Below are 13949 nucleotides of genomic sequence, written 5' to 3'. Positions count from 1 at the left end.
ACATAATCCATTTATCACAACAAATAAACCTTGAAGAAAACTATTTTTTATAAATAGGTGGCCAAATGAAGTCGTTACGACAGCTGCAACTACCTGGTAATCGAATTAACTGAACTTGAAGGTTCAAGCCACCCCAGTAAGGGTAACCCCCTCCACACCCTGCTACAACAAGGGCATAAAAGTAACGGTATTTAACATAACAGCGACCAAATGGAAAGTAATATTGAGGATAATAGCTGGTTCCGACAGGTCCTCCTACTCCCTCTGCTCCTCCGCCTGTTCCGGGTGTGTCGAGTCCAAATGGATAGGCGTAGAAACTGTTGCAATATGCCGATCTAACAAACATAAGCAAACAACTGGCGTAATTAGAAATACAGAATATGAAAACAGAACAAAGATAAAATTTAAAAAAAATAAACTCTAATTATAGATTAAATATTTGAATTCCTGGAATTGGATTAATAAAATCCAATGATTGAAAGCGAAATATACACGGGTCAAGCCTTCAAGAAATTTGAAATTCTTTATATAATATATGTATTCTAAAAACATAGTTCCACCATCATGGTATATATAAATAATGCTTTTGATGAAAGGTAAATGTTTGGAGCAGTTGTGTGCTTTCTTTTTGTCTCGGCTCTTTGCGCTGCCCTCCAGTGACATAAAATTATGATTGATAGCCATATCGTAAAAGGTACAATATTTCTTAAACGAACCAAAGCATAAGTTACATTATAAAAACTGGTAGAACTGTATCAATATTTATACGGTTTTATTCTTTGAAATATGTTTGTTATAAATACATAATAACTCAAATACTTACGTGCAATATACAACTGGGAATGTCTGTCTGAAATAGTAAGCCTGGAAAACTCGAACCCATTGATGTTGACTGTTAATTGCCCAGGTTGGTTGGATTGTGGTTCGGAAGGATCGACAATAACCAGAGAAGATAGGACCGGGATATGGATAAGGGGCGAAATCCGGAATGTAGTCTGTTGCTGAACCACCTACCACTCCTCCGGCTCCTCCTCCCCCTCCAGAAGACGTCTGTACATTTGTTGTTGGCATTTTGCTAGAAAACCATAATTCAAAAGAAATTAATCCCGCGCACGAATAACTACTAACAAGGCCTATACAGGCGGCCCATTGGTAAACGATGTTGTTTAGAACAGCAACTGTACTGTATTCAGAAATAAATTATGTTAGCATGTTGAACGTTTTGATGGTTTCTTAGAAATTATAAAATTAATTTTTACTCCTGCATAGACTACTGAACACTTTAACATATTGTTGTCGGTATGCCAAACTTCCATGTGCCTTTAAATAAACGTATTTGATGAATTAACTTGAACGATATGGCAAACGTTGAAACGTCTTCTTCAAATTGGAACATTTGTGACATGCAGAAAGAACGCGTTTTTGGATAGAAATGCTAGTTTTAGTAGTATAATAGTACTGTCATGTTATATGACATATAATACTTCCATACCTGTCAAAGCTAACAGATCCAACACCAGCAGCTGAAAGGTGCGAGTTAAATGTTGACGCAAGCACGACGCTATCGTCATCATCTGCGTCAACATCTTCAACAGCTTCACCACCAGCTTTCAACACTGATCCAAAGTCGTTGACAATTCTCTTCTGTGATAACGTTGCAGTAGTTGATAGTCTAAAATTTAAAATGTAAGTGAATCAGTTGATAGTAGCCTACACTGGCAAAGTTTTGCTTGCAAATCCATGTTTGTCAAGAAATGTTTTTCAAAGTCTGCCAGTGGCTGACAAACTTCGACTAAAACTTTAGAAACATGAAGTTTGCAGAACATTAGCAAAATTTAATTTTCAAAACTTGATTAAACTCCGCTTTTGCTAGATCGAAAAGGCTTTACTTGTGGTTAATTATCAGCATTGTATTGTATACAAAGAATTATGAGTGGGTAACAGAATCAAACGTTAATAATCAAATCATTCTTTTCATTATAATCATCATTATCGTCGCAAAACGCAAAAATACCGGATGCCATTAATAGAGGTGATCTAATTATTCCTCCATAAGTATTCGACAGTTAGCACAGATATAGGTCTACAGCGTTTATATCATAATCATCCTATCATAATCATCTTTCCCTCACCTTAGATAATTTCATTCACCTACATAGGCCTAATACTTATGTATGAGAATTTAACCGTCTGTATAGAATTGTTTATACAGTATGTCCGATTGGAATCATTTCTTTATGTTACATAATATTAGTGTAGGCCTACTCACCTGCATCTTGGCGCTATAATTGCAGATCCTCCTGCTGCTGAGGGAGCAGCATCATTTAGAGAAAATGAAACCGCCTCTCCAGAAACATCACGGCTAAATATCACTAGACCAATTACACACTGCTTATAAATAATAATAATAATAATTTTCGTTTTGTTAAAAAGAGAGAAAAACAATAAATTCGACGCACAAGATTACAATAAATGAATAGACAAAGGATTCTTAAAAACTCCTAGATGTAAACCTATATAGAATAAAACATAGAATCCATCTGATGGATTCTATTTTGTAAGTGAAGGGGCCTAATATAATATATAAATTAGACAGCTCAGGGACTGTCTGTTTATTTAGACGCATTGGGAAAATACTCTCCAGATTATTTTGCAAGAATCAAATCAAAAGACAGGATAGGAACGGAACAGTTCTATCGCACCTTGGATAATAAATAAAATGAAGATAAGGATGGACAGAAGAAGTAGAGGAGGAGAGTATAATTGTAACATTTAGTTATTTTCTTATCTTCAAAGGGATATGTATTGTTTATTCCTCAAGTTCGATTAACCCGATTTTCTCATTAAATCGAGTTCTGAGCTTTAAAAGTATAGGTCTAAAGTTTTATGCAACTTTCGAAATAAACAAAACGGAACTGAAGTCTTTTTAAAATAACCGACGTAGATTCCGAAGAACAAAAACAATTTAATATAAGGCCGGCGTATGCCTAAATTTTCCTAGATTTTCCCCGGCGTTTTACAATCTTTATCGTTTATATTTACCGTGAATTATGCAAAATGATTTTTTACTTAAATTATTAATTAAAAAAACAATATTGATAATAAGAATAAATTAGTTATACTTACCAACAATTTCATCATGGTCTGTCCTGAAGAGTAATAATACAACTTGGCTGGTGACCAAGCAATTTATACAAAAATAACAGTGAGGTACACAAAGACGTCTTCAAGTGTCTCATCTTTGCATGTGCTCAACATAATTAAAGGAGTTTGTAATAAAAGATTATTATTACATAAATAAAAAGATACAAGTACGGTACTTAGTAGAAGGACCTAGACATTATAGTTTATACAGGTAAAGGGTCTTATATAATATCGAGATCAGTAACATCCGCAAAGAAATTCATTAAAAAAAATATTATAGAAATAGATAGCACCCAACAATCTCTGTTGACGTCATAGAACAGTCAGAATTGTGGAATAATTATTGATAAATTTGATATTTAGCACAAATAAGCTGTACAAATAAATGCCCTAGACCAGGAGTCTAGGAAAGAAGAAGATATTTTGCCGATTAGTGTTTTAAAAAAACAAACACAAAAGTAGTATTTTTCTCAATTCAATTGAAAATTATTATGTAAATCTCTATTTAATTAAATTCAGTTTTGTCAATGTTTTAATTGATTTCTCTTTGATTCTAATTATTCTTCCATTATTTTATTTAGTTCTAATTTATCAGATTCGGCTGGATGGACCATGAACCATGAACCAACAACGAACCATGAACCATGAACCAACAATGAACCATGAACCATGAACCATGAACCAACAACGAACCATGAACCATGAACCATAAACCAACCATGAACCATGAACCATGAACCATGGACCATGAACCATGAACCATGCCCTCGTTGAATATTGTTGAAAATAAATAAACGAATAAATGGAGATAGTTGGCGATGGTGTAGTTTAAAGTCCATTTGGTGATGTTTTGATGCCTCTCTACGTATAAATAATGTTTGGTGGTTTTCTATCATATTGTGAATATCATGACGCATTGTTATTTGAAGTACCACGATCAAATGAAATTAAATATGCGAGAGATATTATCTATTTCCGCTGCTATTTGTGAAACATGACCAAACTAAGAGCTACTTAAGTAACATAAGTTCCTGACTTAAGAAAAGATAATCACCGCCTTTGATGGTGGGGTTAAAACGAGAGTAAGATGTGATAATGAACAAAGCATTTTATTCAATTTATCTTAGGCACCATGATGACGTCACTCATACATATGGTGGCAGATCCAGAGCCATATGTTCTAAGGCGATTACATGAGCTTTCCTTTTATTTGACAATGCACAGGTTGAAGCGGACTACAGTTACTGCAAATTTGATACATGATTGTCTAAAGCTCTGTTTACACTATCAAACTTTATGTGACAAAAAATGTAATGAGCCCATTATATCGGACATGATGATGTCATACCCTTACCATATTTGGGCATATCACTACCATAATTGGGCACATCACACCTTGTCAAACTAGTTAGACAGAGTAGACAGAGCTTTAATCAATCTATGCATAGATTAATAGCATTTAGCTCACCAGACAAATACCATTATTCACCAAAGCTCAACATAAAATTTGAGAAAAGGTTTAAACATATCATAATGTCCAATTATAGAATAACCTAAAAATAGTAAAAAATACTCTAATAATGTTAATTTTGTATAATTTATTACTGAATGTCTTTATTAAGCTGTTTTCTTATTTTACATATTTCTTACAGCTTTATTTTCATTTCTTTTAATATATATTGTATATTCGATATTTTTTTCGTTTTAAATTATCTCCAGACATTAGACATTGTATTACAGAATGTCTTCATAATGTAACAAATAACAATGCACCAAGCAACGAATAAGTTGCATCGCTAAAATGATAATCAGACTCAATGTATCTTGTTATGAACACATAAGTTCTTTTTTTAAATATTATTATTTACTCAACAAGACGTGGAGTTGGAGAGAATTAGCCTAGATCAGTTTCAGTTGTCTGGCAAAGTTTCTTAATGGTATCGCTGCCTTTCTAGCCTTTAGCTACAAGGCCCTTCATTTCTACTATGATCTTCCTCTATCTATCCGCAATTCAATATCCTTTTCCTCATTCAAAACTTGACTTTTGACTTTTCTCCAAACTATGTAATCCTTTTCCAGACTTTAAATTGTAAAATATTAGACCTAAATAGTATTTATATTTCTTATTTTTGCTTAATTTAACATATCAGTTATTTTCTATATTCCAAATCTTATTCAGATTTTTAATTCTCATGTAATTTATTTTATTTATAGGCTTTTTTTCCCTTAACTTTTCTGTTTTTGTTGCATTTTGTGTATTGTATCTGTTCTGAGGGTCCCAAATGATCAGCAATTGCTGAATGGATCGACCTCATTAAATATGGTTCAAATAAAAATAAATTTGTTAAAATAGATGCGGCAGATGGATGAAAACAACCTTCTTTTACACTTTTAACTGCCTCCAAGCTCTTCTTGCAATTGCTTCATAACATTCTCTATTTCAACTTTAGCCGACATCAATTTATTTAAGTTCACTTGTAAAGTTTCTTGATTTGTCTCCAAATATTCGTTTGCTTCTAAATATTTTTTAACTTTGTTATATTCTTTTGAAATGTCAGTGTTTTCATTTGTATTTTCATTTATTATAGATGCATGAGTTTCTTCTAAGTTCTTGTTAAGCTTCTTATTATTAGTTGCTGCCCCTAGAAAAAAAGAGAAATATTTATTTAATACATTAGGTACATCATGCTAATTAACAATAAATGTGATAAAAAAAAAACATTTTTGTTTTCATTAATAAACCAAAATTTTAAATTCAAATACATCCATCTATCAAGTACCGATTGTCTTTAGGGCCAATAGAAGATCCAGTAGCCATATTAACCAATCACACTTAAGTGAGATATTTCCATTAAATATTTCACTTAAATTGTATTCACTTAGATAAATTTTTATTTTATTTTTTTTTATAATTTTTTTTTTATTCAGTATATTACACAGAGGCGCCTTACAAGATGGAACCACCTTAGCTTCAAGGCGCCTCAGATTAACAAATACAACATTTTAAAACAACTAACAGAAACATCAATTAAATCTTCCAGAATTAACAAGAAATTGTTAATTATAAAGAATATAACAAAGTAAAAAAATTTTTTGAAGCAAACAAATATTTGGAGACAAATCAAGAAACTCTACAAGTGAACTTAAAACAATTTTGGTATAAGTGTTTCTCTTAGCCTTAGTGTGAATGATGAATATGACCACTAGGGTATAGGTTTTAGTCACATGCTCCCTGCTCCCCCACCTTCAAAAAATTACATTATGAACTACTTCTTGTAATCTATTTTTGACCGTCTATAGGCCTACTGCATATTACAATTGTTAGGGCACCCCCATAAAAAAAATCCTGGATCCTCCCCTGGATGCAATCTTTTTGAAACCTGTATTGTACAGTACCTTTTCCTCTAACATCATCATCCATATCATTAACAAGATTCTGAAGTACTGTGAAGGCAACGTCTCTGTCATCTGCTGTTTGCAGATCCTCCAGCATTTCCTCTGTGGATGGTGGCTTTGGTCTTTCTGGTAATGCTATCTGCTGGTCTTTGGAAGTGTGCGCCATTATCACAATTTAATCCAACCTGTAACTTGTTAATTAAGCTTTTTAATTCCTGTTAAAAAGAAAAACATTTAAATTTAATTTACAGCAAACAATAATGTCAGGTAAAAAATATGATTAAATAATAATACTATAGGCCTGATTGGATTAATAAGTATTTGTCTTTAAATGGTTCAAACAAATGCAGTCTAGGCCTAGTAGGGTTACTACTCTGTAGTACTAATACTAGCCTAGCTAGGGCTAGGTAGCTACTACTCTAGGCCTTTAAGCATAGGCCTCTCTATGCCTAGGCTAGAGCCTCTCCTATAGTCTAGAGGCCTACTAGCGAGGGCATCCCTAGCGAGAGTAGTAGGCCTAGCCCTAGAGGCCTACTTTACTAACAAAACTAGACTAGGCCTAGCCTAACAATAGTATTATTGCAATAATAAGCTAAAGCCATGGAAACACAAAATCTCGCTAAACAATGTATTATTTGTATTTAGAAACTCGAAATTGAAAGAGCTAGGGCCTACATTATTATACTAGGCCTAGGCCAAGCCTGTATTCTCTCGCGACAGGATTTTAGCTTGATGGTCGTCGGAAGAGTACACGACGATCGACCACCGACGACGACGACAACGGCGTATACCAAAAATATGGGAAAAATACGGTATGGCACGATATATCGTATGGTTTCAGGATCTGGTTTCAGTTTTATCGCAAACCAGTGGTCGGCCTTTAAAATCTCATGCGTTGCGAAAATTGCATCGCGTTGAGTAAACACTAATTATTTTGTCAAGTTTTGTAATTTGTGAATCATTTCAAAATGGTATGAATAATTCAAATAATTTAGGAATTAATTTACTTTATGTTTTAAGTCTTAAATATCGGATGCCCTTTTGATATCCAACAATGTTGTACAATAAAATATGTAGTAGGCTAGGCCTAGTAGGCTATCCCGTCGTACCGTACCGTACTTATTGTATACCACCACATCACGATGGGGCAGCGTCTAGCTAGGAGGAGGACCATAGGCCTAGCTTAGAAAATGTTGAAATAGTATCATTTTACTTATTTTTTCAATGATTTTTTGCTTTTTAACTACTGGTACTAGATTAACATATTACATAATTCTGGTAAATATTAATTCCTACAAAATCTATGTTTTTATTAATAATATTGATATGACTGCATCTAATTTATTATTTTCTATAAACACAGTTGACTTTCCGTCTAAAAATTAAATTTTTTTTAAATTTAATAGCCGCAAAACGAACACATAGAACTTCACCGGAAGAGGCATGGTTATCGCCTGGACTACCATGAAAAAAAGTAAGTAAATTTACCAAATTTATTCTATTAAGTATTACGGTCAAGAGTTAAGAAAGAGTTTAACAATAAATAAATTATAAATAACATTGACGATTTAGATAAAACTTTAATAATTTGCATCAAAATAAATCTTCTGGTGAATTTTAGCATTTTTATGCAGCTACATGATGATGTCTGTGTTCTCATAAAGTGTTTAAAGATGTTAATAATATTATTATTGTTTAACTAACAATTGCATATTTTGTGAATTTTTTTATTAAAAAGGAGGAAAAAAGAAGCCCGTGAACCGCATGAGAGAGCGCACAAAGCCAAAATGCTAACTGGTATAAAGTAAGTCTGGTTTTTAATGATACTTTGCTAATATAATGACTTGATGTGCAGTTGGTATCATTTTTCATGTTAAAGTCTTTCTGACAACAATAATGTCTGTATAAATTGAATATGTATGTTTATGCAACATTTATATTTTGCTCATTTTGGCTGCCCATACTTTGTATTTATTTTATACAGTATAAGTATTTTCCCCTCCTTAATAATTTCAATTCTTATCAATCCATTTTTTGTTTTTTTGTAGAGCAAAGATGTACAATAAGAAGAGACACTCAGAAAAAATACAAATGAAGAAAACGTAAGTTGAGGATGAGAGTGAAATATTTACATATTCCATAAAAATAGTTTTTTTCATATTGAAATAATGTATTCTTAAAAAACCCCAAAACTACTGTATACAAAATTTTATTACAATAATATTACTGTATATGACCGAATATAGTTCCAGGGGCCTTGGTAATAAATTTGAGTTTTTACTTAGCTTGAATTAACAATGGATAATTTAGATTTATGGATTTATTTATACACTAGCATTGCTTTAGACTTTGTCATTTTTATACTGTAATTAATAAACAATATTGTTGATACTTACTTGTTTAAAAAGTGCTTTTGATTATTAAATTTACATTTTCTGACATAACATTATATTTTCAGAATTAAAATGCACGAAGAACGCAAAACAAAGAAGAAAACAAATGATGAGGTACCAGAGGGCGCTGTTCCAGCTTATTTATTGGACCGAGAAGGACAAACAAGGGCCAAGGTTTTATCGAATATGATCAAACAAAAAAGGAAAGAAAAAGCTGGTAAATGGGATGTACCAATTCCAAAAGTCAGAGGAGTTGGAGAAAATGAAGTTTTTAAAGTTATCAGAACTGGGAAAAGAAGTAGTAAGTACAATTGTTTACGGAGGTGTATTTCTGGGGTTTACCGAGGTGTAAAGAGGCCTTATTTCTGGGGTTTACAGAGGTGTAAAGAGGCCTTATTGCTGGCGTTTTCAGACGTGTAAATTGACTGTATTTGTGAGGTGCCAAAGGGCTTATTTCTGAGTTTTTTCAACTTTGAAATGCTAAGGCTGATGTTCAGACATCCTCAGTTCAATCAATCTTTATCTCCATCATAAACATAAAATACAAATTAAGATGGAGGACGTACAACTAAGGCAGAGCCTGAAAAAAACCTTGTACTACCTTTACAATAAAAACACTAACAATAACATACACATAATAATATTGAAGAAACATAAATATTTATAAATATACATATATATTCACAATTTACATAAATAAAGACATAACCCACCCACCCTTGTAATATGTATAGCAAAAAAGTTATTAATATAAGTATAAAGAAAATATATAAATTGTACAAGGTAAAGCCATATTTTAGGGAAAGTACACAGTTATAATTCTTTTTCAACTTGCATGTAATATTTGTTTACATTAAAAAACCTTTTTGAACACTTCTATAAATCTGATCTCCAGAAAAAGCATGGAAAAGAATGGTCACAAAGGTTACGTATGTTGGAGAAGGATTTACAAGGAAACCTCCAAAATTTGAAAGATTTATCAGACCAATGGTAAGATATTATAAAATTCTATTTTGACAAACCAAAATTAATAATTGACCTGACTGACAGTTTGAGTGATCATTTCACGAGAACTTTCTTCAGATGTTTATTTAGGAGCAGTATACTACTTGTGAATTAGGTTTGGTTGTAGCACTGTAGAATAGTTTGTGGTCATGTAGTTTTCTCAATACCAGTATTTTTCTCATGGTATAAACAATACCACTATTTAAACCTTATAATGAGATGAAATACAGTAGAACTCCTCTTTTAGGATACCACTATTAAGGTGACATTTTCCTGTAAACAAACAAAGGGCAATATATGTTTTACACCCATCCCCTTTTAAAATAATAATAATAATAACATCCTGGATTTATAAAGCGCTGAACATTATTACCCCAGTCATTTTTTTGGATCAAATACATAGGGAAACATACTCCCATAATGCAGCTAGTAATCAGCGCAAAGTTGTGTCTTGGTCTAACCGGTACCCATTTATACACCAAGGTGGAGAGAGGCAAACGTAAGTATCTTAACTAAGGATACAAGCAATGCGGCGAGAGTTGGATTCAAACCTCAATCTCACGATCAGTAGTCCAACATACTGCGGCACATGCCCTCACAAAAGACACTTCTATTAAGGGGACACTTTGTTGGGGGTAGTTCTACTGTATGAGACTACAAAGCCTCGATATTATTATTAAACATTACTTTTTTGGTATTTTAAAAGTCTGTTTTGCACCATTAAACTGTTTATCATTGTTTCTATCGTTAAGGCACTACGTTTCAAGAAAGCACATGTGACCCACCCAGAGCTTAAAGCAACATTTCATCTTCCTATTATTGGTGTCAAGAAAAACCCAACTTCACCAATGTACACATCACTCGGTGTAATTACCAAAGGAACAGTTGTTGAGGTATTTTATAATTGATAAATATTTGATTGAGATAATGACCATAGGGTTGTAATTGTATTAAACTACTGTGGAGTAGCTTTGCGTCAGGGAGTTGGGTAATTAGTCAGATGTTTTGCCCTACTCTGACATAATTTGTACTTCATACTAATAATATTTGAGAATACTTGCGAAAAAATTTGCAAGTAGTTCTCGGGTGGGACTCGAACCCACGACCTCCAGATAACTAGCCTGGCGTTTATACATCTAGACCACCAAGCTTTTGCACTGATGGCTAGTGGTTAGATTCGAGCCCAATAATGACCATAGTTAACTATTTCATTTTTATATTATACAGTATCTATTTATTAAAGCGTGGTTCCCACTAGCGACGCAATGCAAGGACGTAACGCAACGCAAGTGAATTGACCAATCACAAGCGATGGCTTATTCGCTTGTGATTGCTAACTGTCTATAACTTCGCTTGTCATTGGTTAAAACGCTTGCGTTGTGTTTACGTCCTTGCGTTACGTTCTAGTGGGAACCAAGCTTTATTGTGGATTGCAAGTGCATTTGAACACTAAATTAATAATATTCTTTTTTACAGGTTAATGTGAGTGAATTAGGTCTAGTAACCCAAGGTGGAAAGGTAGTATGGGGTAAGTAATTTTTATTTTAAAAGTTTGTTAATTGACCTGTGTGTTAGTAGGTAATAGTTCAAAGCTCATTTTGTTGTTGGCACTAAATGCATAATTAACCAATCAAATTGCAAGGATACAACCAGGTGCGTTTCAAATCTCAATACTGTATAGAAAATTTTAAAATCTATAAATCGTAAAAATAAACTTTATAAAAAATAGATATGATCGCCAACCACTGCAAATAAAATAAATGTACTCGTTATTGTAATATACTCACCTCAATACTCAGAAACGCAAAGAAATATTTTACACAGAAGAACTAAATAAAAATCAAAACAGCCTAAAGAAAACTTGTAATATTCTTAATGGAATTCAAGGCCGAATAAAAAATTACCACATACAGGATAATATGAAAATTAATGATACGAAATGCAACGACCCTAATGAATCACTAACAGCTTTAATAACTATTTTTGTATTGTTGGTCCTGAACGTGCCTAAAAAATTCAATTAACCTAAAAAGATGGATTTAGGAATCATCTAAAGAACATCATCACCAATTAATTGTTTGTTTTTTCTACCAACCGATGTTAAAGAAATTGCCTGTCTTAATGTTGTTCAGTACTGCACTATGTGTGACCGGTAAACAAGCTTTGCTCTTATAGTTATTCATTCATTTATTCAGAATGTATGCCACTGGCCCTAGTACAATAATATACAAATAATGAATGAGTGTAATGGTACAAATAATGGCATGAGATGAATGATGAAAGGTCATATTCCAACGATTGTTTAATAGTGCATACTATTGCATGCCATGTGACCCACAATTGTCCAATCAAATAACAGGAATTTATTTAGGTGTTATATAATAGAAAATAATACATATTATAAAATTTAAGTACAGTAGTACTGTAGTAACAGCAAAATAATTAGTCTTACCAGGTTATTGATTACTTTTTTATTTTTGTTTTTCATTAGTAAAATAAACTATTTATTTGTTGGTTGATTAAAATAATAAGGTTTTAAAAAGGAGTGTCTAATTTCGTTGTAATATGGACGTACTAAACAAAGTGATATTCATTTTCAACCTTGTTACATTTTAAAACATTACAGATTCATTTTTCCCTTTCAATTCCTGTCCATCTTCGCTTTTCGTTTTCAAGATCGAAAATTCCTATTCTTAAATTAGTCATGATTTGTTTAAACTGTTTTGAATATCAATATGAAATTCATACCAGCATTTATTGTTTATCTTTACAGTATTTGAAATGGTAAATAAACTGAAACTGAAACTATAGATAGTAATCACAGATTTTCTTTGTATTTTGTAGGTAAATATGCTCAAGTTACTAACAATCCTGAAAATGATGGCTGTATCAATGCTGTTCTACTAGTATAAACACAAATATCATTAAAACTCAACACTTTTGTAATATTTAAGTTGGATATAATGTACAAATAATTGAATAAGTATGCTTACTACATTTTAGAGATGATACAACAAAAATTAAAACTGACAAAAATAATGTATGAATTAGTATTTGTATTGTTTTATTTATTATGTATTATGATGAATAATTTCATTTATTTCATTTATTTATTTGACCAACAAAACATAATATACAATGTACAAAGATGAATTGGTCAGGGACTGCTAAAGTAATACGATTACTGTAACTACAAGAGTCAGCAGTCCCATGATCTTAACTAAAATAAATATATAATTTTATAAACAAATAAAGTATAAAGCTGTGAGTAAACAGAAAAAAAAAAGAACAGATATGATAAACAAAAAAATTTGAATAAAATATACAAAAAAAAAGAATTAAAGATAAAAATCAAGAAGGAAAGAGTCAATAGATGATAAAAGATGAGGTATGTTTGTTGGTTGTTGATACTGTAGTAGTGGAGTTTGCTTTGCACATTGATTTCTGTAAACTAACAAAAGTGTTAAAACCACCTCCACCCAAAAATGTATGACCATTGTTAATGTCTGAATAATAAGTACAATGAGCAAATTACTTGGTAAACATTCTGAGCGACATTATTTCCGCTCATTAAAGAGTATACAATAACTCGAGATTTTAATGAGGTCAAAGAACAATAAATCACCTGGAATTGACACGATCACTAATGAAATTTTAAAAAATGGTGGTCAATGTTTGAATATGTCAATCCTTTCTTTATTTAATAGAATAATTGCTTTAGAAAAAGTTCCAAATGACTGGAATAAAAGTATTATTGTGCCCGTTCATAAAAAGGGGGACCGCAGGGATCTTAATAACTACAGGGGGATTTCCCTTACTCCATGTATCTCGAAAATATTTAACCGAATCATTTCAAACAATATTTCTGACTTTCTGGAAGATAAAAATGTGTTGTCAGAAGTACAGGGAGGGTTTAGACCTTCGCGACGATGTGAGGATCACATATTTACCCTCAAAAGCATAGCTTCCTGTCGTCTGCTTGAAGGGAAAAAAACCTTCATGGCTTTCTTA

The 13949-nt window shown here is 32.3% G+C and overlaps 3 protein-coding genes across 3 annotated transcripts; 1 reads left to right on the top strand and 2 right to left on the bottom strand.

The window, feature by feature from the left end:
• Positions 1–22: 22 nt before the first annotated feature.
• LOC140051845 (uncharacterized) lies at positions 23–3900 on the bottom strand. Its single transcript, XM_072097168.1, has 5 exons — positions 3781–3900; positions 2270–2388; positions 1493–1672; positions 824–1075; positions 23–335 (listed from the first exon to the last, which is right to left on the bottom strand). The coding sequence occupies exons 1-5, from the start codon at positions 3898–3900 to the stop codon at positions 41–43; spliced, it is 966 nt and encodes a 321-aa protein (XP_071953269.1). The 3' UTR covers positions 23–40.
• A 764-nt stretch (positions 3901–4664) lies between these two features.
• LOC140051842 (uncharacterized) lies at positions 4665–7292 on the bottom strand. Its single transcript, XM_072097166.1, has 3 exons — positions 7216–7292; positions 6541–6755; positions 4665–5786 (listed from the first exon to the last, which is right to left on the bottom strand). The coding sequence occupies exons 2-3, from the start codon at positions 6704–6706 to the stop codon at positions 5536–5538; spliced, it is 417 nt and encodes a 138-aa protein (XP_071953267.1). The 5' UTR covers positions 6707–6755; positions 7216–7292; the 3' UTR covers positions 4665–5535.
• Positions 7293–7420: 128 nt separating this feature from the next.
• LOC140050921 (ribosome biogenesis protein NSA2 homolog) lies at positions 7421–12981 on the top strand. The gene is made up of 9 exons (XM_072095923.1): positions 7421–7511; positions 7947–8014; positions 8279–8344; positions 8589–8642; positions 8999–9234; positions 9829–9923; positions 10691–10831; positions 11415–11466; positions 12783–12981. Exons 1-9 carry the CDS (start codon positions 7509–7511, stop codon positions 12848–12850), a joined length of 783 nt encoding a protein of 260 aa, XP_071952024.1. The 5' UTR covers positions 7421–7508; the 3' UTR covers positions 12851–12981.
• The last annotated feature ends 968 nt before the right edge of the window (positions 12982–13949 follow it).

The sequence above is a fragment of the Antedon mediterranea genome, chromosome 6, assembly GCF_964355755.1.
Source record: "Antedon mediterranea chromosome 6, ecAntMedi1.1, whole genome shotgun sequence".
NCBI classification, from domain to species: domain Eukaryota; kingdom Metazoa; phylum Echinodermata; class Crinoidea; order Comatulida; family Antedonidae; genus Antedon; species Antedon mediterranea.
The sequence above is the reverse complement of the archived record's forward strand: the minus strand, read 5'-3'. Positions and strand labels throughout refer to the sequence as shown.